Source organism: Diplodia corticola (assembly GCF_001883845.1).
Source record: "Diplodia corticola strain CBS 112549 chromosome Unknown scaffold4, whole genome shotgun sequence".
Taxonomy (NCBI): domain Eukaryota; kingdom Fungi; phylum Ascomycota; class Dothideomycetes; order Botryosphaeriales; family Botryosphaeriaceae; genus Diplodia; species Diplodia corticola.
In genome coordinates, this window is record NW_017971483.1 from 825,359 (window position 1) to 851,511 (window position 26,153).

Genomic DNA, 26,153 nt, shown 5'->3' on the forward strand with positions numbered 1-26,153 from the left:
GGACGAGTGTTGGGCTTGGTGGTGGGGTTGCTGGTAGCGGAATGGTGTGCGTTTGAAGATTTTCCTGGCCTGCGGCTGTTTCTGTATGCCATCTTGGGCTGCTGCGTGTTGGTGAGTACGAGCTGCGGCCGATATGATGTCATGGAAGCAGTACTCGGTCTAGAGCTGGACAGGGAGTCGGCAGATCCCTTGCAGAATTTTGGCACAACAGCTTGTATCGAGCCGCTGTCTGCATCCTCCGTCCCTTGCACTGCTAGCGTGTCCTGTGGGATGTCAAGGTAGAGCGACAACCGTCGTGTGTTTTTGTTTACAGATGACAGATCGGTGGCTTAGATGCATGGTGTGGTCCCATGACGGACCTTGCCGGTACGAAAGTCCAGAGCAGTATAGGCTCTGTGAACGTAGAACAGCATTATTTTGTACCTGCAGATTGGCTGAGTAATGCTGACATCTCAGGGGCGTAGACCTTCCCGCCTTGGTTCGCCGGGTGCAGGGCGCGCGCCGGGGCTACTTTCCATCACCACGCCGCGTAGCTGCGACACGATGCAAACCACGCGGCGGCTGCAGATGACACCTTTGAGTCCGTGATCTAATTGCGAGCTGCACTAGCTATAGAATGGTGCGTTTTTCTAGATGGGAAAACTGGAAGTTATACCCAGGCCTAACTAGCCGATCGCCGTTTACGAAAGGGATCCCTCGGTGCAGTGAGCAGAGAAACTCGGGTTAAGGCGGGGCGGGCATCGACTCGTGACGTGGCGCAAGCAGTCGTCGCTTATGTGTAACCCCCCAACATTAGTAAGGCTTATTGCCTAGAGCTACGTGGCGAATCGTCTTATCTTGTGCTTGTACTCATCAGACTCGGCGTCAACATGGACCATTTCGAAAGTCTTGGCCCGTTTCGCTACGGCGAGGCACCGTTGCGACCGATACGTTGGCTTGGATACGATCACGAGAGCCACCCCCCATGCGACTTTCGAGATTACCTGCTGAGCCGTGGATGGAGCTTCTCGGCGCAGGAAAGACTCAGATCAAAGCCAGTTGACGAGGATTTCATCAGTGGTACTCTGCCCATGGTCCAAAGCTGGCTCTTCATCGGTGCTCTGGAGTCAATGGCAAAACGCCGAATACCTGCAGAGGACTTTATTCGCACGAGGCTGAACAGACCACATGTTTCGACACGGATCGTTGCACCCCTGCTCGAAAATTGGGAAGACTCTGTCGAGGAGCTGGCGCTGCCCGAGCGCGAGGCCTTGAACGATGAGCTCGGGGACATTCTTTCAGAAATCCAGTTCTGGTGCTTCAAGCTGGCTTCCTCAACCGTCACACCCGACGATCCCAAAGCCGTGCTCTCCACCCCGACTGAAATCGACGCCACGTGCAGGTTGTTGACTTTGATTGGCGAAGCCATCAACACTGCAAGGACCTACCTCCACACGCCGGCACTGCCCAATGCAAAGGGCTTCGCGGGAGCTTATACCCCCCTCGAAGGCAGACGGCTCGTCTCTCGTCTGGTCAAGGTTGGGTGGTGTCCATTCATGGCGCGCATGTTAGTTACCTATCGATACTCGGTCGCCGAGTACGCGTCTTTCTGGAGCAAGAAGGAGCCGAGATACGGTAGGAGACACAGCCGCTGTTCACCTGCACAGTGTGTGGCGTATGACGTGGACACGTCGACGTACAGGCCGCGCCATGACGCTCCTGGATGTGATTGCGGCCATGTAGTTCCATGCGTCGGGCAGATGAAAGAGCTGCTTGATAACGGAAGGATTCCCGTCCTCACGATTGCCCCGCAGTCGGGCACGGCAACCGAAAACATCCGCCTCGACGTTTCAGATGCCGCCGCATTCCAAGACAGTGGAGGCTACGCTGCATTCTCCCACGTCTGGTCAGACGGCATCGGGAGCACCTCAGAAGCCGGCCTCCCGTCCTGTGTCATCAAGAACCTGTTCAACCAAGCGCGGGCATACGGCCGAATCTGCATCTGGATCGACTCCCTGTGCGTCCCCGCCGATCCGGGCGTGCGCGAAAAGGCAATCCGGCTCATGGCGGCGACGTACCGCAGGGCAGCCATCACGCTCGTCCTCGACTCCCAGATCCGCCGCATCGATCGAACTCACGCTGCTCCTGCTCGTCACGTCGCCATGGATGCAGCGCCTCTGGACCCTCCAAGAGGCGGTGCTCTCGCGATCCCTCGTCTTCCAGTTCCAAAACACCATGGCCACGGCGGGGGACCTGTACCTCGGCCTCTACAGGATCCTGCAGGGCCGTCTCAACCCCGTCACGCAGGCCCTCGGCAACGAACTCCTCCGCCTCCTCCGCTCGTCGTCCGTCTTGGCCGGGGTCCCCGAGGAAAGCAAAGCGCTCGAGCTCGGCCACGTCTGCCGCATGCTCAGGGTGCGCACCACGTCGAAGGCCAGGGATGAGGCTGTCGTCATTGCTGGGTTGCTGAACGTGGACGTCGGTCCCATACTCGAATCGCGCGTTCCCGAGGACCGCATGAGGAGGCTTCTCGTGCTGCTGAAGCGCGTGCCGAGCGACATCGTGTTCAGCAGCAGGCGCAGAATGCTCGATCATGGCTTCCGCTGGGCGCCGCAGTCGTTCTTGATGGATGGCAGCACGGTTGCGGATAGGTGGAGCTTGACGACTGGGGCGAGGGCGCAGTGGGCAGATGTCTTGGAAGAGGGGGGATTGCGGGGGAGGTATGCCGTGACTCGGCTTGAGAAGACTGTGACGGTCGAGCGCGAATGTGCCCTTGTTATCCGCGCTGAGGGGAAGTTGGCGAAGATTACGGGATTGGACATGGCCGACGACAGCGATGGTTGTGTGGTGAGGTTTGACAGCTTTGCCGTGTTGCCGCATCTTGGTAGCTACAGTGACATGAAGCTGGCTGCAGCGCTGTTGCGGCGGGAGACTGGGCGGGGTGAGGTGTTTGAGTATAGAGGGAGGATCCTGGTTGGGGATTTTGACGTCTATATGGGATCGGGAGAGGGGCGAAGGGAGGTTGTCGAAGCTACAGTGCACAGCTCCGAGGGGTATGCCGAGATTACAGTTGTGTAGTGTTACGTTGCGGGAAAATGCGCTCTTCTCTCCTGTAACGTGAGGGACATGATGGGGTCTCAACTCTCAAGCTTCCCCGCACAAGACGCGGTGGCCAATAACAGAGCTTGAGACACGGGTAGACTAGGTGAAGAAGCGTATCTGACGTAGACAAGAGGATCCGAGGGACTGTGGTACCGTTCGGGAGACGCGGAAGTATGAGCTAGCTGGGTGCTGTCACGTTGACGGGATGATGGAACACGCACTACGGGTCAGAATCGAGGGCTGATGGCAGGGCTTGGCCGAGTTAGGCAAAGCGATGGGTTGACGGATGTGGATACTCAGAAGTCAATGGCGATGCGGGATGTTGTCCGAGCCAGACACACGACGGCAGACACAACAGGGACGAGGAGCTGGGTGAGACGGGCCGGAGGACCCTGGTGGCGGTGATGCGCCCCAGTTTGTGGCTTCGTGGGCGGAGTGCGGATCACGGCGGGCGAAGGAATCGGACATGACTGCGAAGCTGCGCCAAGTACGGAGTTACAGCAGCCACTCTGCGGCGAGAAACGCGCGTTCGTTCGCCAGCCCCGGCGTGGAAGTCGTGGCCGACGGGAGGCAGCAGCAGGGCGAGCGACGAGGCGGCACGGCGGGCGGTGATGTGCTGCTCGAGTCAGGGCTGTGATCGGCCGGGTCGCGCAAGAATGGCGCAACATGGGCATCTGAAAAACCGGTGGCTCCGTGGCTCTGGGGGTTTCAAGGTTGCATCATCGGCCGGGGATCGACGCCGTCTCCGCAGGGCGGGAATGCGGCGGCTGCAGGCTGCCGACTAGCGCTGGCGGCGGCGCGGCAGGGCCAACACGGCAGCTGCGCAGCTCCTCCACTGCTTCACCTGCGCTTCCGCTTCTCCACGCCGGCACGTCCACGCTGGCTCCAGGTCCAGCCCCACCACCGCCGCCATGCTCGAACGTCGCCGGAACCGCGAGATGACGAGGTGAATTGGCCGCCTGCTCCACCGCGCTGCCCAGCCCTGACCCCTGTGCCAGCTACTTCGCCGCCGTCGGCATCAACGTCGACGCAACCGGCCGCCTGCGCTCGTCGTCGTCCGCCCCGCACCCCACCCTGGCCGACGATGCCGTGCTCAACGCCCTGACCCAGACGGGCGCGCTGCGCCTGCGCTGCGACCGCGCCTTCGTGTCGCTGATCGGCCAGCAGTGGCAGTACATCGTCGCCGAGGCCGCCGCCGATCTGCCCTACCGCCGCTGCAACCTCAAGCCCGAGGACCGCATGTGCATGGGTTTCACCCAAGTCGCCAGCGACATGGCCATCTGCCTGAACACGCTCAAGTGCTTCACCGACGCCACGGGCTGCGCCGCCGTCGACGACGGCAACACCCACGCCGATTCCACCCGCTACCGCATCCGCGACCTGACCCGCGACCCCACCTTCTGCGACCGTCCCTACGTGACCGCATGGCCCTTCTTCCGCGCATACCTCGAGGTGCCGCTCAAGACGTCCGCCGGCCTCGTCATTGGCTCCTACTGCGTCGTCGACTCGGCCCTGCGCGACGACTTCGGCGACAGCGCCATGCCCGTCATGACCGAGGTCGCCCAGAACATCATGGACCATCTCGACCTGCTCAAGACGAAGCAGCAGTGCGAACGCGCCGAGCGCCTGGTCAGAGGCCTCAGCGTCTTCGTCGCCGGCTGCTCCAGTCTGCGCGATGTCGCCCGACACGACGCCACCGAGCACCCCCCGCCATACACGCTTCCCTCTGACGAAGCCCTGTTGAGCGCCGACACCAGCCAGCCGCCGTCCCACGAGCCGAGCCCCGCCTCGTCCCGGACCCGCCTCTCCTCCGTCGGCACTGACATGTTCTCCAGCATCGCCACGCCCATGAGCTCCGTCACCGACGTCGATCCGCTCGACCTGCAGGCCCAGCGGTCCGACCTCGACGGGAGCCCGCCCTTCTTCGACGACCTTGCCCCGCCGCATGGCTCCAAACTGGCCTTTTCCCGCGCCGCCAACCTCATCCGCGAGGCCACCTCCATCGAGGGCATCGTCTTTCTGGACGCCTGCCCCACCGGCTTTGGCGCCCTCCAGAGCGACCACGGCCGCACGAGACGCTCTTCCGCACAGGAGTCCAAGGACTGGGAGAACGGAGTCATGTGCGACATACTGGGATCCTCGACCGGCTCGCGCACCGCCCCCATCACCAAAAGCTTCAAGCTCCCCGAGGGGCTCCTGCAGCGCCTCATCCACACCAACTCACGCGGCGGCCTGATCTACGCCGACGAGAACGGCCCCATCTCGCCCTGCATGAGAGCCGCCGACGCCAACGGTAACCGCTCAGACGCCGCCCAGCGCCCATCCACCGACGACGTCCGCCAGCTGCTCACCATCCTGCCACAGGCCCGGTCCATCATGTTCCTCCCGCTGTGGGACTACCAGAAGGAGACGTGGTACGCCGCCGCCATTGCCTGGACCACAGACACGGCCCACTCGTTCGAGGAGGGCGACATGACGTACATTTCGGCCTTCAGCAACTCCATCATGGCCGAGGTCGCCCGCCTTGACGCCCTCGTCACCAGCACCGCCAAGGGCGACTTCATCTCGTCCATCAGCCACGAGTTCCGCTCGCCACTGCACGGCATCATGGCCAGCACCGAGCTGCTCGACGACGTGCTGCAGGACCCGGACCAGATGCAGCTCACCGCCATGATCCGCTCGTGCGCCTCCACCCTCATCGACACCACGAACCACCTCCTCGACTTCGCCAAGATCAACAAGCTGGTCAAGCACGACCAGGCCGCGCACCCCTCGTCGGTCCGCCCAGCCCTCGTCCGCAGTCCGCTCTCGTCCGACCAGGCCGTCCTGACCCAAGCCGCCCCCGGCGGCATGACCAGTCTGTCGTCGACGGTCCATCTCGCCCAGCTGGTCGAGGAAGTCGTCGAGGGCGCCTTCATGGGGAACGCCTCGCAGGCAGCATTGAAGCCGACCAACACCAACGCCCTCCGCCACCCGGCCACTGCCGAAGCCCCCGTCGTCGTCACCATGGACATTGAGCGCCGCGACGGCTGGAGCCTTCGCACCGAGCCCGGCGCCTGGAAACGCATCGTCATGAACATCTTCGGCAACGCCCTCAAATACACGGCGCGCGGCTCCATCCACGTCTCCCTCAAGACCATCTCGACGCCGCTGAACAACCTTTCCGCCCCGGGCTCGCACCGCACACACGTCTCCTTCAGCGTCTCCGACACCGGCTGCGGCATGACCACCGACTACCTCAAGCGCCAGCTCTTCACCCCTTACTCTCAGGCCAACTCGCTGTCCACCGGCGTCGGGCTCGGCCTCAGCATCGTGCAGCACCTCGTCCGAGAGCTGGACGGCGTCATTGACGTGCAGAGCACGCCGAACGTCGGAACCGTCGTGAGGGTCACCCTGCCCATAACGAACTTCGAATCTGCTGCGCCAGAGGAAGAAGGACGGGAGGGCATCGATGCGGTTCGCGGCAAGGAAGTGGCTGTTGCCATACTCGACCTCGGGTCTTCGTCTGAGGGCAGCACGGCATTGCTACAGTCCCTCACCGCTATGGCGAAGACTTGGCTTGACGTTGACGTGGTCTTGGCCGACGACCAGGAAAAGCGTGTTGGAAGTGATGTGGGTCTTCCTCTGATCGTGCTGTGCAAGTCTGCGCCGGATTCGCGACAGAAGGAGAGCAAGTCATTTAGGAATGCGACCTTCTTGGTACAGCCGTTCGGGCCGAGGAAGTTGACGTGGACGGTCAAGAGGGCTTTTGCGAGGCACGAGGCATCTGCGGCGGCGGCTCTGGCGAAGAGAGAGGAGGGTATGATGAAGGGTGATGAGAGGGTGATGAAGGGGGAGGAGAGGGTGATAAATGGGGAGGAGAGAGCGGTGGGAAGGGCAGGAGAATCGAAAGGAGGGATGAAGAGAGAAGAGAAGAGAGCAGAAGGAACAAGAGAAGGAAAAGAAGCCAGTACTTCAACAACGACCGCTAAATTGCCCTACCGAACAACGGACCTTTCGATACACGACGCCGCCTCCACCCCACCACCGGAAGCCCCCATCTCCTCTTCGCCGGTCGTGGTCGTCCCGCGAGTCGACTCGAAAGCCGGCCTCTTCTTGCACACCACAGCACCACCACTGCCATCACAAAGCCTCCACCCACCGCCGCCACCCGCACCCGCGTCCCCGCCTCGCAACCCCCACATCCTCGCCGTCGACGACAACCCCGTCAACCTCAAAATCTTGGCTACCCACCTCAAAAAAATGCCCTGCACCTTTGCAACCGCCACAAACGGCCTCAGGGCCGTCCAACAATTCTTCGCAGCACCCCCAGAACGTACTTTCGACGTCGTCTTCATGGACATCTCCATGCCCGTCATGAATGGCTTCGAGGCGACGAGGGAGATTAGGGCGATTGAGAAGGGGAGGGCAGCTTCGAGGCTGGTGGATGAGAGGGTGAAGAGAACGTTGATCGTGGCACTGACGGGGCTGGGCGCGGAGAGTAGTCAGAAGGAAGCATTTGCCAGTGGGGTCGATGTGTACCTCATGAAGCCGGTGCCCGGGAAGAAGTTGAAGGAGATTGTCGTGGGTGTGGCGGGTGCGTAGGGTGATTGGAGTTGCTTTTCTCACGGGGTTTCAAAATACTCTAAAGCGTGTGTTTTTCCATTAGGCGTCGAGAAGAAGTTGTTGCTTACTATATACCATGGGCGACTTGACGATTCAGCTCAAATTTTTTATTTTTTTTCGATTTTTTTGTATAAAGAGCAATTAGTCGCGTCGACGATAAGAGGGACTGGCATAAGTGTAACTTTAAAAAATGTATCCACTTGAGTATAAGTTTTGCTCATATGTACATACATACTTCTCGCTTACCCCACCGCACGACCCTTGAGATCTTTGAAGTAGGCGAGAAGAACACACGGTAAAGTTTTATTTACTAATCTATAGTGCTACCTAATATAGAATAACATGAGCTGTCGATAGATTGGCGAAGGCATAATCTATCGACAGAGAGACCCCCGGCGAAGCTGGGGCTTTGTCACTTATTATATAGTAAGGTAGTAATTACAGATCGTAATTACTACCGCTAAATTGCTAGTGGTAATGCTCGCCGCCGCCGCCGCTATTGCTAGTAGTAATGCTCGCCGCCGCCGTCGCTGTTAGTAAACGCTTACCGCCGCTATTACTGGTAGTAATACTCGCCGCCGCCGTTATTAGTAGTAATTCTCGCCGCTGCTATTGCTGGTAGTAATGCTCGCCGCTGCCGCTATTGCTAGTGGTAATACTCGCCGCCGCCGCTGCTGGGGTATTTGCTCGTCGCTGGTACGTTGGGGTAGGTACGCGACGCGCGGGACGGGATAACCTTAGAGAAACGCGAAATCACATGATTTTTCTTTTAAACGACTAATAGAAAGGCTACATTTTTTGCGCTAAACCTAATCCTGAAGTTGGGTTTTACCCGAAGTTTCTACGGCTCACCAAACCGAACGTAATTCCCCAACTTCGCTCCGGACCTTCGGCCCTCCGCTCGCCGGGGGATGAGATTCGTGGGGGCCAGGTCTAGGCAGCAACCCTCGCCACAAGCTCGCCACTCTGACTTCCACGCTAGTGGTATGACTTCTCTCGAGACCGCCCCCTTCCTCTTCACCTTGGTCAACTTTTCAACCCGCAAGAATGGAACGGACAGATGTCTCCTCTACTGGCCCTCTGGGCCTGCCACAATATCTGTGGCAGCATGCCATCAACACCACAGACCAGGATGTGAAAGAAGCCCTGAACCTCGCCAAAATCAGCAATCGCGACGTGCTGCCGGCTGTCCGCATTTCTGTGGATGAGAAAAGAGAGGAAGCATTGTGGAGATTCTGGCGATGGGAGCCCCCTCACGATCGCCCAGATGAGGGAAGCATTATCGTGCGCGATATCTTGGAGAAAACGGTTTGCTGGATCGATGCCATGCACGACGACGATACGCAGCTCCCCCAAGAAAGTCAAACGGCATGGCATCTCGTCTGGTCTCCCTTTTGGTTTCTCCTTCGCCGACCTGTTGGCGATATTCAGGTCTTTGGGAGGCTGGTTTACGATCTCGAGTATGCCGCTCGGCTGATTGTGGAGTACGCAATTTTGGATGTGGAAAAGAGTGACACTTTCGTCGAAACAGAGGAGTTGCCCAAGGCGGCGTTGCTTTCTCTATACGACGGAATCCTGCGCCTTTTAGCGTACCATGTTCGCACCGCCATGGGCGAATCCCAACTGGTTGAGCAGCATCCGGACCCACAAGAGTTGAGAAATTCCATAAGCGCCAAGGAATCTCAGGTGCGGTCACGCCTTGGGCTGACTGCAAGCACCAGTTATGCTCCGACTGGAGAGATGTACGCGAGGGGATGCGAGAATGCTGCGGTCCAGAGGGTTGCGATCACACAGGAGCTGCAGGATAATATCCGGACTTGGATTACTGGGATCTCCGTGGCCGGTGGGTCCGCCGACGCCCAAGAATATTCCCGTCCCAACAAGGCCCCTGCGAGTGCTGATTTCCTTGGCTCTGGTTCTTTCCATTGTTGGTGGGAGACGAGCTCATCGTCTCTCCTTTTGATGCATGATCAGCACCATGGAACCCACGGAAAATGCGACCTTACCAAAAGAGCCATATCGCACGCCGCCGTAAACTTGGAACATCCAGCTCCGGTTTTCCACATTGATTGCACTGGAAAGACTTCGGGCCAAGACATTCTCAAGCACATCGTGTTAGAGCTTGCTTTCGGGACTGGGGAGCCTCTGAAGACATGGGACAGTGTCATTGCCGCATACAACGTCAAGCAGGCGTTCGCTGAGATGCACGGCAGTACAATTCCTCCCATGAGCGTTCCCGAGTGCTTCACCGCGATCCTGGACATTGTAGCCCCTGGGCCAGCCACCATTTTGCTGGATCAAGTAGGAGAGCAGGATGCGAACCTAATCCAGACACACATGACTGACCTGGTCGATCGTTCCGAGAACGTCTTGAAGGTTTTGATTGCAGTAGAGCGTAGCATACACGAAGATACACATCTCCGCGAGGAGCTTGGCCGGCGCTGCATTGAGCACAAGAATGACACCACACTCTTCTTCCGGCATGCCCGCCCTCCACAATCCCCAACAAACGAGTTGTGCGACACGCCCGAAAAGGGCACAGAACTCTCGGCCGCCACACCCTTTCAGCAGAGCGATGCCCTCTCCGCGGCCCTCGAGGCGGGCCAGCTACGCCCACTGCTCTCCCTCATCCACCACACACCCGGCATCCTCGACAACCACCTCCCCAACAACGCCCTCACCATCGCCGCCCTCCACAACCACGTGCCCCTCCTTCGCTACCTCCTGACCCTCCCGCGCTTCACCACCGCCGACGACGCCTCTGCGCTCATCGCCAGCGCCTTCCGCCTGGCCGTTTTGTCCAACCGATTCCGCTGTGCCGTCGTCCTGCTCTCACTGCCAAACGCCACGTCTCCAAACACCGCGATCCCCGAAGCCGTGCCAACGCTCTCCACTCCGCTCCTCGCAGCCGCCACGCGAAACCACACGCGTCTCGTTCGCCTCCTGCTGGCCCACGGCGCCGACGTCAACCTCGCCGCCGCGTCGGACGCCAAGCTCACGCCGCTCGCCGCGGCCGCAAGTGCAGGGGCCGCCGATGCGGTTCGCGCGCTGCTGGACGGCGGTGCGGACGGGGGCGGGAGCGCACTCGACGTTGGCGGCGGCGGCGGCGGCGGCGAGGTATGAGATGACCCAGGTGGCTAGATTGGCGTCCACTTGCGGATAGAGCTTGCCGATGGTGTGCAGACTCCAGCTGCTGCCGTTGTTGAAAAAAAGTCGGTGGGCAGGCCGAGGTCGTTGGCTTGGTCGTGTATCGTCTGCGGGCCGCCGAGCCGCGGGTCGTCACAGCCGTCCATGGCGTCACTCTGATCGCACGTGTCGCGCTGATCCGGCGCCGTCAGATGTGTAAGAGCTTGTTTTTTCGAAGGACCCTTTTTGTGGACGAGCTGTAATCGAACAGTGAAAAGGAGATGGACGGCCTGAAGTGAACTATGTGATTTTCCGTTATTTTCGCCTGTCGTTGGAGGTGGCGAAGGTGGGAATCCTGGATGGGGCAGGGAATATTAGCCAGTATCTTCCTGACTGATTTCCGCAGCTCAGTCTCGAGTGCATGGTTCCTGCAATCATCGTCGTTGTCACTGTGCTTAAACGGGACCACCTTGATGCTAAGCAGTTTTTGAGAGAGTTCTGCGATACTCCAGTTGGTATCAGCTGTCCAAGGCGTCTCTAAACTAAGGCCAGCCTGATGTAGCGGAAGTGTAAGCGACCCGAAGGTCCAAAGGTCACACTTCTTCCGGGCGGATAGTATCTCGAAAGTATTACCACAGACGGGAGCCTTGAACCTCTGAATGTGTCCGCGGTAGATTTCAAACAAGTCTTCAATCACTTGCTGTCGAACATTCAAGATGCTCTCTAAGGTCTGCGTAAGCAAAAACAAGCTTCTTTTTATAGAACAATAACGTACCGATGATGTCTGGAGGTAGATAAGAGTCGTCCGCTAACGGATCGAGAATTCTTCCCATTCGCAAAGCGAAGCGGCCACCACTAGTCATCCTTACATCAGAGACCAATTTTCGTGCGAGCTGCTGAAACGAGGCGATCTGGCCGAACTCCCAGGCAATCCATAACCATTCTTCATACCCTGGATCCAGGAGTAGGTGGGACACATCGGTGATCCAAGACTTGATCCACGGCCGCACGAGTCTTGTAGCGCCATACTTGTCCGTTAGGACCGCAAGGCTGAGAAGACTCCTAAATGTCATGTTCTGGGGGACCTTATCGAAGTTCAAGTGCGCTATGTGTAGTAGCGTGGTCAATGGAGCGGCATCATCGTCGGGGAAGGATAATTCCTTCTGGCCGATCTTCTGAGCTTCCAGGAAAGGGCCGTCCGGGGCCAGCATCACTCTCCAAGGCGCGCAGGCAAGCCTCATGGCCTTGGAGGAGACTACAAAACATTTCTGTTGCTTGAGATTGGGCGTCCTTACAGGCGCCGTAAGGCGCATGTCGCCATCGGGGTCGCAGCTTTCCTCGAGTGGCGGTAATTCGATTGGGCGCGGGCTGGGCTGGAAGCGCTGTAATAGCTGGTGACCATTGAGAAGTTTGGCAGTGCCGAACAGATCCATGTTTGCGGTGGGTTCAACGATCGATGCGGTGGGTTCAACGATCGATGAGTTGAACTTGAACGAAGGGACGGTTACAAATGAGGTTGCCCCGTACCAAGGTACCGGGTTTGGTAGCGAGATCGGCGTTTTTCCCCCGCCAGGTTGACGAAGGGAAGGACGTGTTGGGACCGTCACCGGAAGAGTTCAAGGTGGGTACTGGAATAACGGAATTTCTTAGCTAAAGAAGAAGAAGAGGAAGAAGAAAGAGAAGGATGGGTGGCAGCTACCGGGCAGTGGTTGACCGAGGAAAAACAGTTCACCAGCGAACTGGCACGTGACAACCTACAGTGCAGGGTCGTGACACTGGATAGGCTTAAAGCATTTGTCAGACGGTTATCGCAGACAGTCACAGGCGAAACTAGTAGATCTGGATGGTTCATTGTACGACGCTGCTATCTCGGGTTTATATACACAAGCGAATCAAGGGGCATTGATCGTAGCAAGCGGATTCAAGGGAGGTACCTGATCAATATAACACGTTGGTGTTGAGGACCCTGTTGGGTTGATAATGACGTTCATCCTCACGATGAGCCTCAACGTCAGTTAAGTTTTAATATAGGTGATCTTCATTGTCCAACGGCTTTTGTAATAATTATTGATAACTTGTATACGCCAGCTGACGCGGACGCGTTGGTTGCGGTGGCGGCGGCGGGGCTGAGCTCGGTGGTGCGGACGTTATTAGAGAGCGGGGTGGACGTCACTGCTGTGAACTTGGCTGGGGACACGGCGCAGATGCCAAGAGTAAGAGTAAGAGCCGGAGTGGGCCGATCATGTCAGCGTTGGATAAGTGCTTAGGGCCTTCGAACAGAGAGTTGAAGCTTCGCTCCAACGGCCAAACATGCGTCCTGGCGGAGTACTCTCCCATGCTGGAGGAACCCGGAATCTACGCTTGGCACGGTGCCGCAAATATCGCAGTCTGCAAAAACATAGAGTGCCCAGCTGAGCATAAGGGCTTCACCGCTGGCTCTGTCATTATGAAGTGTCGGCCAGAAAGTGGCGCTATGTACTAGTATGTCTACGAGACCCGCGGCCCGCATCTTTTACTCGCCGCCGACGCCGGGTCATGAGCCGCTCAACCACCTAGATAAATCACTTCTACTACCCGTGCCGTGCGGATATACTGCTGCACGCCGGGACCGCGGGAGATGTAGCGTTCCTACTGGGGCAGGCGGCGGCAGACTTGAACGTGTCGGGCGAGGAGTATCGGAAGGCCCTCCGCAGATTCAAGGGTGGGAGTCTGCTTCGTGCCATCTCCTCGCATAAGCCAACATCGAGAATAAGTTAAGAGGCGGCGGTCAAGATGGTCGCGAGAGGGACATGAACGGTCAGTCCTAAAGAAGAACAGGATCAGAATTGGTATCAAACTTTGTTCTATAATGTGGTAATGACCAAACCCCACCCGCATCTTATACGAAAAACCCAAGCCCAACCATCTAGGTCTAATAACTGCTTCTTCTTGGAACTATCTAAATGTCCTTCGCCAGCTTAATATTCACCAGCAGAGGATGCTTTTCCCAAACAACGAAAACATTCTGGGATAGCCAATCCTTCTTGGTTTCGGGAGCCAGTTCCATGTCGAAAGTGCACAATACTTTGGCAAGAATCAGGCGCATTTCGATGTACGCAAGGCTAGATTTCCCAAGGTCAGCAACTCAAACCATGAACCAGGGACGTGTGAAGCTGAATACGTACTTCCTTCCAATACAGTTCCGCGGCCCGAACGAGAAGGGCTGGACGACATCTCTGCGGTCGTTCTTCCACGGTTCCTGGTCTCGGTCGATCCAGCGTTCGGGAATGAACTCCTCCGCTCGGGCAAAGTTGTCCTTGCTCCGGTGCAAAGCATACTGATTCATACCGACCGCAGTGTTCCCCGGAACGAACTTGCCGCCCAGAACAGCCCCCGCCGGCGGCGTGCGGCGCAAATGCGGGTTGGAGCCAGGCGGATAGAGACGCAGACTCTCATCCAGCACAGCCAGAAGGTAGGGCAGGCTGCCCGTACGCTCGATCGTCACCTCATCGGCGCTGTTGAAGGCCCCGCGCACCTCTTTCTTGAGCTTCTCGTGGACCTCCGGGTGTGAGAGGAGGTAGTAGGTCGCGCCGCTCAACAGCGTCGCCGTCGTTTCGCTGCCGGCAACCACGATGACGGGCGCGTTGCTGTGCAGGTCTTCCTGGATCAGCTGCCCCTTTTCCTGCGCGGCGATCAGGTGAGTCATGAAGTCCGTGTACTCGGGGTTGCGGGCCTGGCGGCGCGCCACGAGCTCTTGCGTCAGCCGGTAGAGCTCTCTGTGGCACTTGGGAAGAGAGGGGTTGAGGAGGGCCGAGAGCCGCATGAAGAGAGGCGCGAGCTTTTCATCCAAGCGGAGGACGCTGCGTGACCTGGCGATGTTCTTGAGCAAGGCGAGGGTAAGGCTGATCCAGGCGTGGTATTCGGTGGACTCGAGGCAGTTGAACGACTCGGCGAAGGCGAGGTGGCCGATGATGTCGAATGTGGTGAACTACAAACTTAGCCGGGGCTCAACGAAGCAAACAATGGTTTCTTTCACCCACATTGTACCAGTTGACCAGGTCGACGGTTGAATCTCCCTGTCTGCATCTCTCGCTGAGTTTGGTGATCAAGAGATCCGTGTATTTTCGAATGACGGGCTCCTGTCCCTGGAGAACTTTATCCGAAAAGGCATTGGACAGAAGCCGACGGAGCTGCGTATGCCGCGCTCTGTCGGCATTGACGATACTGGCATGCTCTGGTTTCGGGTCGAATCGGTAGGAGATGTCCTTCTCGTTCTCGGGCTTTCCGGCGCGGTGTCCATAGATGTCTTTCAAAACATCGGCGGTCATGAATGACAGTTCATCGGAAGCCAGCCGCACAACCGGACCGTATCGCTCGTGAAGTGATTTGGTCCAGAGATGGAGGTCTCCTATGAAGAGGTGATAGCAAACACAGAGTCTGCTCACACGCGCGTACCAAGGGCCAGGGTAGGCAGCAAGAGGATGAAGATATAGATTGTAGACGCAAACGCCCATCACGTAAGATATAAGCTGTGTGTTTGATAGTCAGCCTCAAGAAATGACAGTGGGGTCAAACGATTGCCTACAAAGAATGCCCATGATTTCCATGACAGCAGTAGCGACACGGGGCTGAACGGGGCAACTTGGTCCATGGTGAGAGGGGAAATGCAACAAAGAAACTGAAAACGCACTGCAATGGTGAGAAAGGTCGAATCTGCTTCCACTACTGTACTACATATACGTATTGGTGTTCGGCCGAATTACCGGGACTGCGATTCGTTCGTCAGCCGAAAGGAGAGCTCGGCCGAAAGGTTATGCACAGCCGCCAAGCCGACATAGGTATAAGTCGGCTGTAACGGCGTTTCAACTGCCCGCTTACGACTAGTTATGAAGATTAGACTTAGGAAAGAGATTGACATAGCGCTACGGCCGATAGCCGGTGAATGATAAAGGACGGGTACGGAACTTCGGCTACCTGCATGCTGTACAGCGGAGGTGATCGAAGTGCGGGACGAGTCATGTATGTTGCACTCCAGTGGAGCGAATAGGGGTTATGCAACGGCGCAACGTGAGTAGGGAGAGATACGGTGTTCTCGATGATGATAATGATAATCATAAACTCGTGAGTCGTCCGGCCCGCCAAGGAAGCTTTAAGCCATGCAGGCCTGTGCGGCTACGAGATGTGGCTCGACGACCCGGCCGGACACGACGTGCCCGGACGTTTCGGCGGCGACGGGCGACGGTTCGCAACTGGGCGTTCGGCCGCGACGGACCGGCTATCAGCCTATAGCGACAGACGAGTCGCGCGATCCAGCTGTACGTCTTATCAGGAAGCCCAAGTCGTGGCACGCCGCCAGCGGCGTCGACGTGGCCGACCCCGACACCATCAATGCGGTCCTGCTGAAAGCGTATGTGTACTGGGCGCCGCACTACAAGCGCGCCATCGAGGCCGTCAACGGGACCGTTCCTCATGACACCCTTTGCCGGCGAGGGCGTCAGCGCCGCCATACACGACGCGCTGATGCCGGACCGCTGTATCATTGCTCGTCCGGGTGACATGGACGGCACAGCGAAGGAGTATGAGAAGGTGTCGACAATAAGGCCATTAGCCAGCATTGATAAACAGTGCAGCGTCGTACTTTTTCTAGTCCGACAGAAGGAGATGTTTTCCAGGGCCAGGGTCTTCCAGCAGGCCACGCGGGATAGTTATTAGTGAGTTTGCCTAAATCCATAGCCGTTACTGACGAAGAGGATGTTTTAGAATCCTATCGGTTCCTCATAGACAAATTGCAAATCCAGAATGATACTTTTTGCCATTTACTGCCTCGTGTCCAATGTATGTATGTCTGGTAACTCTAGACTTGTGCTCACCATCTCTTTTCTCCCATCAGAAAATCACTCCTCGGATGGAATAGCAAGCCACTGCACCGTTCCAGAGGAGATTGTACTCCCATACCAAGAATAGATACTGATATCGAAAGAATCCTTCGTAATACCCAAAACTCTGGTCCCAAATCGGGGATTGCTGTTGGCGAAGCCAAGGTCGAACGAGCTGAAACCGATAAGAACCTTCGGCGGACTCGAAAATTTGCCCTTTGGAAATTGACATTCACCTTTCCATGAAGCGTTCGTGGTGCCCTCGCCCATGTTGTGATAGGAACCGATGGCGCAGTGCGAGCTGCTGTCGATTGCGATCCAGGATATAGCGGACCATATCAGAGCCGCATTCGAACACCCGACATCCATTGTAAACCCATTCTCATCGACATTTGTAGCGGACACGTGGACGCGTTTACCAGCTTCGAAGTGTAAGTCCAGTCCGGATATCCATGTCAAGACCTGAGGAGGTTTGGAGAAGGGCTTGGAGAATCTCACGGCTCTCTGAACAGAGCCGTGTGTCTCAAAGACGCCCGCTTGGATCCCGAGCGCATCCGGGCGTACGCCGACCCATGAGAACTCACCGCTGCTAACCAGTTAGTCCCTTGAAGCTTAGGCGGGGCATAAAGTTGACTATTTACCCATAGAATATGGAGTTGACCCACTGATCGACGCCGATGCTAAATTCCTTGGTGGTTACGAAGTCCGTGGTGGCCGAGAAACGCATATTCGCCCCGCCCCACGTGTCCATTTTGCGGAAGCCTGCTAATATCACTGGCATCGGTCTGTCCGGGAATGGGTTCTCGTATGGCAAAATTGCTGGCGTGCGTGCCATTATGGATCGGTGGTCGTGGACGTCGTAGGTGTCCCATACGCCGCTCGGGATCACCTCTCTATCCAGAGATTCCCCCGCGCCATGAAAAGCTCCGACGCTCGCGGATACAGGTTGCTTTGCGTTGCTCCATATGGGAGCAATTCGCGTGAGACTAAGGCCTAAGCCTCTGCCCGGCTCAACGTGCCCCCAGAAGCCCTGCAGCCACCCACCCTCCAAGATAGGGTCGAAGTGAACCATCTGCAAATCCTCAAACAAGGTACCGCCGCGGATGGACCACTTCTGCGAGGGTTCTGCCCAGTCAGGCGGTTGTCCAACGAGCGTGGATCCTCGATTTGTCGAAAGCCGTAAAGCGGTGATGCGGACTCCAGCATCGGCGTCGAAGTGGACTAATCGCCCGGATTCGACAGAACACGCGACAATCTTCTCGTCTGCCGCAACATTGAGCCGCAGGCGAACCAGCTTCCCTTGTGGGTTGGGTCTCCAAAACGTCGTTATCAGGCCGTTGGTATATCGGAGGGTGAGAGTACAGACGACACCTCGCCATACGTTCACGCTGACCTCGGCGAGAATCCAGTCGGGCTTGAGGTAGTCCAAACTGCAGAAAAGCCTCCCGGTATCCCAAGAGCCATGTGGAACGTCCATCCGGGTGTGCTTTGCCAAGCCGGGATTTTCCTCCTCCAGCTTCTTCACCTTCGTTTTCTCTGCTGGATGCAATACGCCCCTTGCATCATCGCACAGTGGCACAGACACTTCCTGTTGTTCTTCATCCGAGTTCAAGTCAGGAATCAGCTCCACGCGCGGGACGTACTCGCCAAAGACCAGCGGGTCTTCGAAAGGCTCCTCTCGTTCGTCGTCCGTAGCGATGTCCGGATTTTCCCGCACCACCTCCACCTCCTTTAGGATTTTTATCATCTGCCGCATGCACTCCCGTTTCGCCCTGGTGATGCCAGTCCAGGAGTTCGCGAACCTCCGCGCACTCGCGGACTCTTCCTTTTGCTCGAAACGCATTGAACCGGCCTTGACCGCCGCCATACGCGCCGAGAGCTGCCGGTCGATGTTCTTGTACTCTACGAATGCGTCCAGCAGCATGTTGGCGTACAGTGCGCAGTGATCGTAGCGGATGGAAACCGGGTTCTGATTGCCTTGAGTGTGGAAGCTGCTGACGCTGTCGAATCGCGTGAGAATGGCGTAGATCCGCTCCGGCTGGTCGGCGGCGAGGGTGGGAAATTTGGTTACTACGTCGAGGAGAGACTTAAGGAGGAGGATTGGTTGGGTGTCGTCTAAGACGATATTGGTCCCACCGCCGACGGTGTGGAGCGTCACGGTGATCTTGGAGTGGTCCGTCAAGACGGACTCGGCTGAGCCTGTGGCCGGTTGGACTTTTCCCTGGCGGAGGCCCAGGATGGTGTCGAGGCTGGATAGTAATTAGCAGTGAAGGGCAGACTTTATCAGCCAGCTGTTGCAGGGACCGACCTGGCTATGACCTCGGCTCTCTTTTTCTTGTTCGGCACTTGGACAGATACAAGCGCACTGAGCTGCCCACCCTCGACGAATCCTATCCATGTGTCAGCCTCGGATGCCAAAAGGTACAGAAATGGTGCACACCTGATATGAAGCAGTCCCCAAACTTCTCGTGAAAGTTGGGTACGCCCAAGAGAGCTTGAGGGATGGAGAAGGCAGAAGCAGGCCGATCCTCACGCGTTGCCACCCTGATACCAAGGTAATAGTTGAGATCCGCTTCCAGAAATGGGCGAACGTCGAAGGGAAGGCCGAGATCGGAGCTGTGCTGACCAGCGTTGAGTATTGGGACTGCACTGGAGATTTTCATCTCTGAAACCACTTCGCTGTAGCCGGGACTCGTCAGAATCGGCCGAGGATTTTAGCCAAAGGGGGAAAGTGTACCTTAAACTATCAACGAAGCGAGAAACGAATGCTTTTATGGGTGCTTTGCGATCTCGAACGGTAACTGGCCTGGGGCCAACTTCATCTGTGGCGATGCTTGGGTTGGTCTGCAGCCGGTTCCACTGCGTAGAGGTTGGCGTTGCGATGGTCACGCCGCTTTCCTCAGAAGCGCTGGTACTTCCATCAACCTGTGCGTTTTCCCAGGCCAGATCGAAGTGGTGTGAAGCCGAAGAAACATCAGCGCGCAGCCGCTCGATAAACACAGCGTCCTCGGCCAGGATTTCCTGGGTGAATGAGTTGAATCTTTGCTGCGTGAGTACGAAGTCCTGATATCCAGCAAAAATAGAGTAACATACCCTTGACCTGCAATGGCGAATGTTAGTCAGGGGATAGCTTAGTACTATGGAAGAGCTCACCCAGCTGCATTGCATCATTGTATGGGGCTGTTCGACTCGCCATGGTGAAGGTGATTTTTTGATTGCGAAAATGGAGCCGATTGAGTCGAGGGCGCACACTGTTAAATACCCGCGTCATATTAGGAACGCTAGTTTTCCGCGAAAGGAGAGGGATCCGCGCGAAGGGTACAGCTGGCAGCTCAAATGCCTGCTGTGCCGCATTATTATTGGCGCCTTGTTGCTGTGCCGCACTGGCGCCTAGTTCCTGTGCCCCACCTATGGAAGCGCGGCTATCGGCCGTCTGTGATTGGGCACTCGAAGACTGACCTTATGTTCGGCAAAGCCAGAAGTCGGTTGTCGGAAACTTTGAGACGGTGATCGCAGACGGTCACTGGATGAAGCTGGTGGATTTAGATGATGAATGTCATCGCCAAGATAACGAGCATGTGCATCCCTCCAGCCGAACCACCCCAGCAACCGCACCATCAACGGTTTATCTTCTTCAGCCATCAGGACCACAAATATTCAAAAGATGTACTTGGAAAACCAAGCCTTGACCTGCGACGGCAAAAAGTCCAAAATCGCTAGACGGCGTGGAGCAGCTGGCCTCTGCAATGTAATTTCCTTTCCTTGATGATATCCTTCTTCCTCCGATTCTTCTTTCCGACGTATCTCTTCTAGAGGTTGCAACTCCGACATTGCTGCTCGCCCAGCACTTGTTTGCAACAGTGGCATAGTATCCAACTCCTTGTTGCCGCGTTGTTGTTGAAGTAGCCCAGCATGACGGACGGGGAACGAACCACGAGCTCGCTGGGCTGGCAGTTCTCCTCGATCTATGCATCGATTAGACGCGCCTCGACGCCCGGGTACAAGTGGCCGCTTGAACCAAACAAACCATCATCTACGCTAGTAAAGGCGACGATTGCGCAGGCTTCGGTGAGGCTATAGCCCTGATTAATCAGTATACAGCCGGGCATGAGGCCGGTGAACGCCTTGATGATCTCCCTGCTTAGCGGCGACGCCCCGATCCCAGCGACTTGGAAACTGCTTAAGTCGTACTGCTTGACCACCGCCGAAGCCTTGGTCATGGAGACGACCATCGGAGGTACCTTTTCGGTTGCAAGTCAGCACCAACGAAGTCTCTGTGGCCAAGCTGGACGTACCATCCACAAACGGCCCAGCCGGAAGCGTTGGATTACTTGCAGCGTCTCGTGAAGATCGAAACGCTGGAGAGCCACCACGCCGTCGCCAGTGTAGACGCTCATGCGGGATGTTATGATCAAAGCGAAGGCATGGCTCTGAGGAAGCACGCCGAGACACATCTCCGGCCCTGCGCCCCTGTAGGTGCTCTCGAACATGGCCCGCTGGAGTATGCTCAAGATGACGTTCTCATGGGAGAGCATGACCTTTTTCTGCCGTGCGGCTCAGCAATCAGTGGGTATCACCGCCCTCGCGCAGGCGATGCGTCGCCCATCAAACAGTCGGTGTGTCGATCTGGAAGAGAAAAAGAGAGAGAGGGAAGGAGTTGCTGTTAGGGACGCGTTTTGGAGTCGGTAGACAGGAAGTGAGTCGCACCGTGTTGAGGCTGACGATTCCGATCATTTTGACCGTTGCCTTGTTGAAGTACTTTATACCAATGATGTCATATCACAGGTTCAACCTTCACTTCTAGGTATATATTAGCACAACATCTTTAGTTCAATAAGCAATCCTCTTTCTTTATCCTACGTCACGTGATTCCTTGGACTTCAGCATGCCTTGCCCGAGTTAATCCTCCACCCAAGCTTGGCAGAGAGGGCCCCCGCGAGGAACTCGACCCGCTGCGTCACCACGGCCACAGAGTACGACTTCCCGGTGGTTCCGCAGGTGAGCGGCGGCTTGGAAGCGGCGGCGGGGTGGTGTCCGTAACTATCGTCAAGCCCAAAGAGGAACTCGTGGATAGAGACTGCATCCGGAGGCTGGAAGGGCAGCTTCGGAACATGGGATGGTGCGGTAAAATGCATTCTAGAGGACCTTGGACGTCAGTTCTGTCGCTCAAGCTGTGCGTTCGGTTTCTTTACTATCGCAATACGAGCGCTACGTCATAGGTCGCCCGCTCGTCTGCCTTGGCCGAACATCTTGGCCATGTTCGAGTTTGACCCTTGAGACTCCTCGCCACTTACGCTGCCGCCTGACGCATATCATCTGACTGAAGTGTTTTACTGTCCGGCTGCGAATTGTCACGTGTGCAGTCAAAGCTGGGTCGTCAATCATCCTTCATGGAAATGTCAACAAAACACCGGTGAATCCAACCAGTGGCGTTTGTAATCCGAGAACCGCAAAGCTCTGGAGGTGACCCAACTACTGTGAATACTTGTAGCTCACATTGTCTCATGAAATTCTAGTTGGTTGGTTTGGGTGCCAAATGTAGAGCGTCCCGAGGAAAGCGGTCTTCCAGAAATTAAGCCCTCTATACGTAATTTAAACAGGAAATACACGACCACGACCCGAGTTAGCGACGAGGATAACACACGAATCATGTTTCTCGATCTTATTGCTTCATTGCGTTTCTTGCGCGCGTGTCTACATTAATGGTAGCATTTGCCTCCAACGTGCCTTGACTGTTCCGTAACACGTCGGCCATAGCTTAACCTTCACATACTTTCCTAATTGTCGCGATCGAAGTAAGATGTGTCCTCCTTGCAAGTTCCCTGGCTAGAGGCTTCAATTCTGCATCCCATCTGTCTGCTGTACCGGTCCACGTGAACTTCGTGTGCTCGTTGCTCGTGCCATCACGCTCGAGCTGAATGATGCCGACCGGATCCTGTCCAGGCAAAGGATGGGGCTCAAGGACGCGGTATACAAAACGGTATGTCTCGTGATCGCAGTCCTCGATGCGTTCCGTGAATATGCCATGGTTGAAGTGCATCTTGCGGACCGCGCCCTTGCCGGAACCGCTAACGAGTGCCGACCGAAAGCAGCCGAGGATCCACAGCTTCTCCGTTCCGATTGCCGCGACATATGGCCATACTTCTTCGATCGGGGCGTTGATGGTCTCGGTGACCGAGGAAAGCACCTCCTTTTTCGCAACTTCTTCCCTGGACATGATGAACACGAAGCACGGCCTAGATAGTATTACGAAGAGATCGTGTGTAAGCAACCCGTCTAGAGAGTAAGAATGGATTTTCTCACAGATAATTGGAAGGTACAAAACTGCAATGTCTATAGAGGAGGGTACTGTTGTAGAATAGTGCGTCGTTGTATGCGACGCGCCGACTATGCTATATATAAATAATGAGGATTGGTAATCACGGGTCGATCCACTCCCGGCCATGAACACGAACTAACGCGAATGTCGCAACTGGTCTGTTTTCAGGATATATTAGTCCCGAAGAGACAGATGAAACATGCCAAGCCGGAGACGGGTAGTAGCTAACCCGAGTCCTTCTTATCGTGCCGTTCCCTTCCGGACTTCGGAGTCGTTAGGCTTCATTCTATAATCTAAGGTTTAGAGGTAATTAGAGGCGTACTATACTCCGTGGCTAACGGTAGCAGCTAGCCGTAGCCTGCCGATATAGCCAGCCGAACTTCTTTTAAGGCCACCCGAAGTTTTTCTAAGATACTATTATATAGAATCGGGATATTAGTATAAGTATAATCGTAACTAGAGAATACGGCTTATAAATACTACTACGTAGTTTAACTAAGTAATATCTACTTCTTTATAAGTACCTCTTCTAACTTTAGACTAGTATTAACTTTATTCCGCTACTTCTAACTCTCTAGAGTATTTATTTAGTATATATTATTCTCTATAAGCTCTAACGCCTCGTAAGTATTTTAGAATTAACTATTAATACTCTCGTTTAGTCTATTTTCTTTTATACGCTATAGCCGTTAATTAGCGTAGCTAGTAATAAGAAGTAGCTAGCCGAGTCCGCTCTATATATATTTACTATTATTTAAGCGGGTTTCTATCTACTAGAATTTAATAGTTAGACGTTTAAGTAAGATATATTATTAATAAAAGACGACTACTCTACTATTATACGTATAAGATAGACGGGTCTACTATTAAATAGCTATTTCGCGGTTTACTCGCGACGCGACGCTTAATACTACGCTACTACTAAGTTAATTCGATCTTAACGCCTATTATAGTAAAATAGAATAAAAACCTTCTTATAATACTTCTATACTTTTATATATATTTATTATAGCTTAGATTTCTTTAGAGAAGTATATTATTCTTATAGTCGTAGCTAGTCTAGTTATATAAGCTATTACTAATATATAGTATTTATAAAAACTTATAGCCGCGTCTCGTATACGCTTTATATACGAGATCTATAAAAGTTATATACTAGTTATATAACTCTCGCTTAGCTATATATAAAAGCTCTTTAATCTACGAGTAAAGACCGAATTTCTAAAGAATTTATTTATTAATTATAAGCTCTCTTCTTATATCTATCTTAAGCTTTCTATTTATATCTTATATTTTATATTTAAATTCTTCTCTTTAAATAGCCGGTTTAGAATATCTTTTAAGCGAATTTCTCTTCTTATACGCGACGCGTATACGTCGCGTACTAAAAACGCTATAATCGTATAAGATCTTTTAACTAGATTAGACTATCTAATCTCTAGCGAATTAGACGATAACGCCGACGAGATACCTCTAATATCTATTACTATAAAAGAATCTCTTTTTATAACGATTACGCCCGAAGACGTTATTACGAATTTAAAGACTAAAATTTATAAACTTTTTATAGTAATTTCGATCTTTTTAGCTTAAATTATTGAATTAAACGCTTTAATTAAGGGTCTATAGAAACGTATTAAAATACTCTCTTAGCTAAGCGTATCTAAAATATATACTTCTCGTATATATCTCGACTCTAAAGCGCGGAAGGCGATCTAGCGAGAAAAAAATATTTTTAAACTATAAACCGCGATCTAATACTATTTCGATAAGTAGATTAACGAGTTAAATAATAAGTTTAATATACTTAATCTATAAGACTAGAATACTAAGAAGTAAACTTATTAGACCCTCTAAAACCTCGCGAAGTACGAAGTAATCGCCTAATATATTTATTAACGCCTAGATAAATTTATAATTTAAAGAAAGCTTCTCTTTAAGAAGTTTAAAGTAATCGTTTAAAATTAAGTAAGAAACTCTATCTTATAGCGGTACGAGAATACGGTTATATTCTATCGCTCTTTAATAAAGTCTAGTACGTCGTATTAAAAGTACCGCGCCCGTATAAAAAGCCTATATAAATAACTTTTATACGCGGTAGCTAATAAGAATCTTCTTATTAATCTCTTTTTTATAAATCTTTTAAAGGTCTATCGTAAAGAACTTCTTAAATATTCTATAATAAAGACTATCTAGAAAATTAAGAAACTCTACGACTTAATTATTAGCCTTAAGTAAACGCTTAGCTTAGTTAAGATAGCGTAGATAAAGAAATAATAACGCTAGAGCGTAGGCTATAAACGCCCGCGTTTAGCCTACTCTACTAATAGTAGACGAGATCGATTAAGAAACTCGAGCTAATATAAGCCGCCTTACTAAGAAGACTTTTAGAAGTTAACTTATAGATAAGGCGTAGACGCTTCGTATATAAAGCGTAACTTAGACTTCTACTAGTTTAATAAAAATTCGGCTAGTAACTAATTCTCTTTTAGAGTCGATAGCTTAAAGAACGATAAGATTTTAGAAAAAGAATAGTTCTAATAGCGGCTCTAAGCCGCCTATTTCTAAAATTAGTCGACTAAGGCTTAACTAAATAAATCGTTATAAATATTCTTCTAAAGTCGCTAAAAGGGCTAGTAGTCTTAAAAATCCTCTTAGATTTAGAAAATAATATAAACTTTATTAAATAAGATCTAGTAAGTATTTATCGCGTATTTTTTTTATACGTTAAGTATACGCTTCGCGTACGATTCTTAGATAGCTACTCTATAACTATATAAAACTTCTATAAACTTATTCTCTAGGCTAAAGATAGAATAAACGTTAAGCGAACTATTAGACCGCGTTTATTTTAAAACGCGTTCTTTAAGGGTTATAATCTAATTCTTAGCTTAAACTAGCTAAAAGCGGCCGATCTTATCGCCCGCTTTAATACGAATACTCTTAAATAGAATAATTTATACTAAGACCGTATTAAGCTTATCTTTATAGTATAATTCGCTAGTTAACTAGCCTTAAACGATTCTATCTACTAGATTAATTTAGAAGATAAGATCTCTAGTTAGAACTAGCCTCTACTAACGTAAAAAAATAGAGATTATAATTCTACGTATTATTCGCGACGTACTAGCGCCGCGTATACGTAATATATATACTTCGTATTAAAA

At 53.7% G+C, this 26,153-nt stretch overlaps 7 protein-coding genes across 7 annotated transcripts; 3 read left to right on the top strand and 4 right to left on the bottom strand.

The window, feature by feature from the left end:
• Positions 1–869: 869 nt before the first annotated feature.
• On the top strand, positions 870–3,057 carry BKCO1_4000247 (het domain protein; the record flags this gene model as incomplete). Its single annotated transcript, XM_020275679.1, has 2 exons — positions 870–2,234; positions 2,287–3,057. The coding sequence occupies 2 exons, from the start codon at positions 870–872 to the stop codon at positions 3,055–3,057; spliced, it is 2,136 nt and encodes a 711-aa protein (XP_020134328.1).
• A 935-nt stretch (positions 3,058–3,992) lies between these two features.
• BKCO1_4000248 (sensor histidine kinase response) lies at positions 3,993–7,665 on the top strand (the record flags this gene model as incomplete). The annotated part of the gene is made up of 2 exons (XM_020275680.1): positions 3,993–4,027; positions 4,080–7,665. 2 exons carry the CDS (start codon positions 3,993–3,995, stop codon positions 7,663–7,665), a joined length of 3,621 nt encoding a protein of 1,206 aa, XP_020134250.1.
• A 1,068-nt stretch (positions 7,666–8,733) lies between these two features.
• On the top strand, positions 8,734–10,809 carry BKCO1_4000249 (ankyrin repeat domain-containing protein 17; the record flags this gene model as incomplete). The annotated part of the gene is made up of 1 exon (XM_020275681.1): positions 8,734–10,809. One exon carries the CDS (start codon positions 8,734–8,736, stop codon positions 10,807–10,809), a length of 2,076 nt encoding a protein of 691 aa, XP_020134249.1.
• Positions 10,810–10,823: 14 nt separating this feature from the next.
• On the bottom strand, positions 10,824–12,245 carry BKCO1_4000250 (nuclear pore protein; the record flags this gene model as incomplete). Its single annotated transcript, XM_020275683.1, has 3 exons — positions 10,824–11,167; positions 11,263–11,535; positions 11,588–12,245. The coding sequence occupies 3 exons, from the start codon at positions 12,243–12,245 to the stop codon at positions 10,824–10,826; spliced, it is 1,275 nt and encodes a 424-aa protein (XP_020134209.1).
• Positions 12,246–13,750: 1,505 nt separating this feature from the next.
• On the bottom strand, positions 13,751–15,442 carry BKCO1_4000251 (cytochrome p450; the record flags this gene model as incomplete). Its single annotated transcript, XM_020275684.1, has 4 exons — positions 13,751–13,913; positions 13,977–14,779; positions 14,832–15,320; positions 15,377–15,442. 4 exons carry the CDS (start codon positions 15,440–15,442, stop codon positions 13,751–13,753), a joined length of 1,521 nt encoding a protein of 506 aa, XP_020134421.1.
• Positions 15,443–16,685: 1,243 nt separating this feature from the next.
• BKCO1_4000252 (phenylacetyl-ligase) lies at positions 16,686–21,202 on the bottom strand (the record flags this gene model as incomplete). Its single annotated transcript, XM_020275685.1, has 10 exons — positions 16,686–17,253; positions 17,309–18,916; positions 18,976–19,057; positions 19,108–19,346; positions 19,405–19,707; positions 19,761–19,767; positions 19,821–20,089; positions 20,338–20,632; positions 20,695–20,908; positions 20,963–21,202. 10 exons carry the CDS (start codon positions 21,200–21,202, stop codon positions 16,686–16,688), a joined length of 3,825 nt encoding a protein of 1,274 aa, XP_020134197.1.
• Positions 21,203–22,440: 1,238 nt separating this feature from the next.
• Positions 22,441–22,884, bottom strand: BKCO1_4000253 (bet v i allergen; the record flags this gene model as incomplete). The annotated part of the gene is made up of 1 exon (XM_020275686.1): positions 22,441–22,884. A coding segment is annotated over one exon (444 nt), but the record flags the coding sequence as incomplete, so codon positions are not given.
• Positions 22,885–26,153: the final 3,269 nt, after the last annotated feature.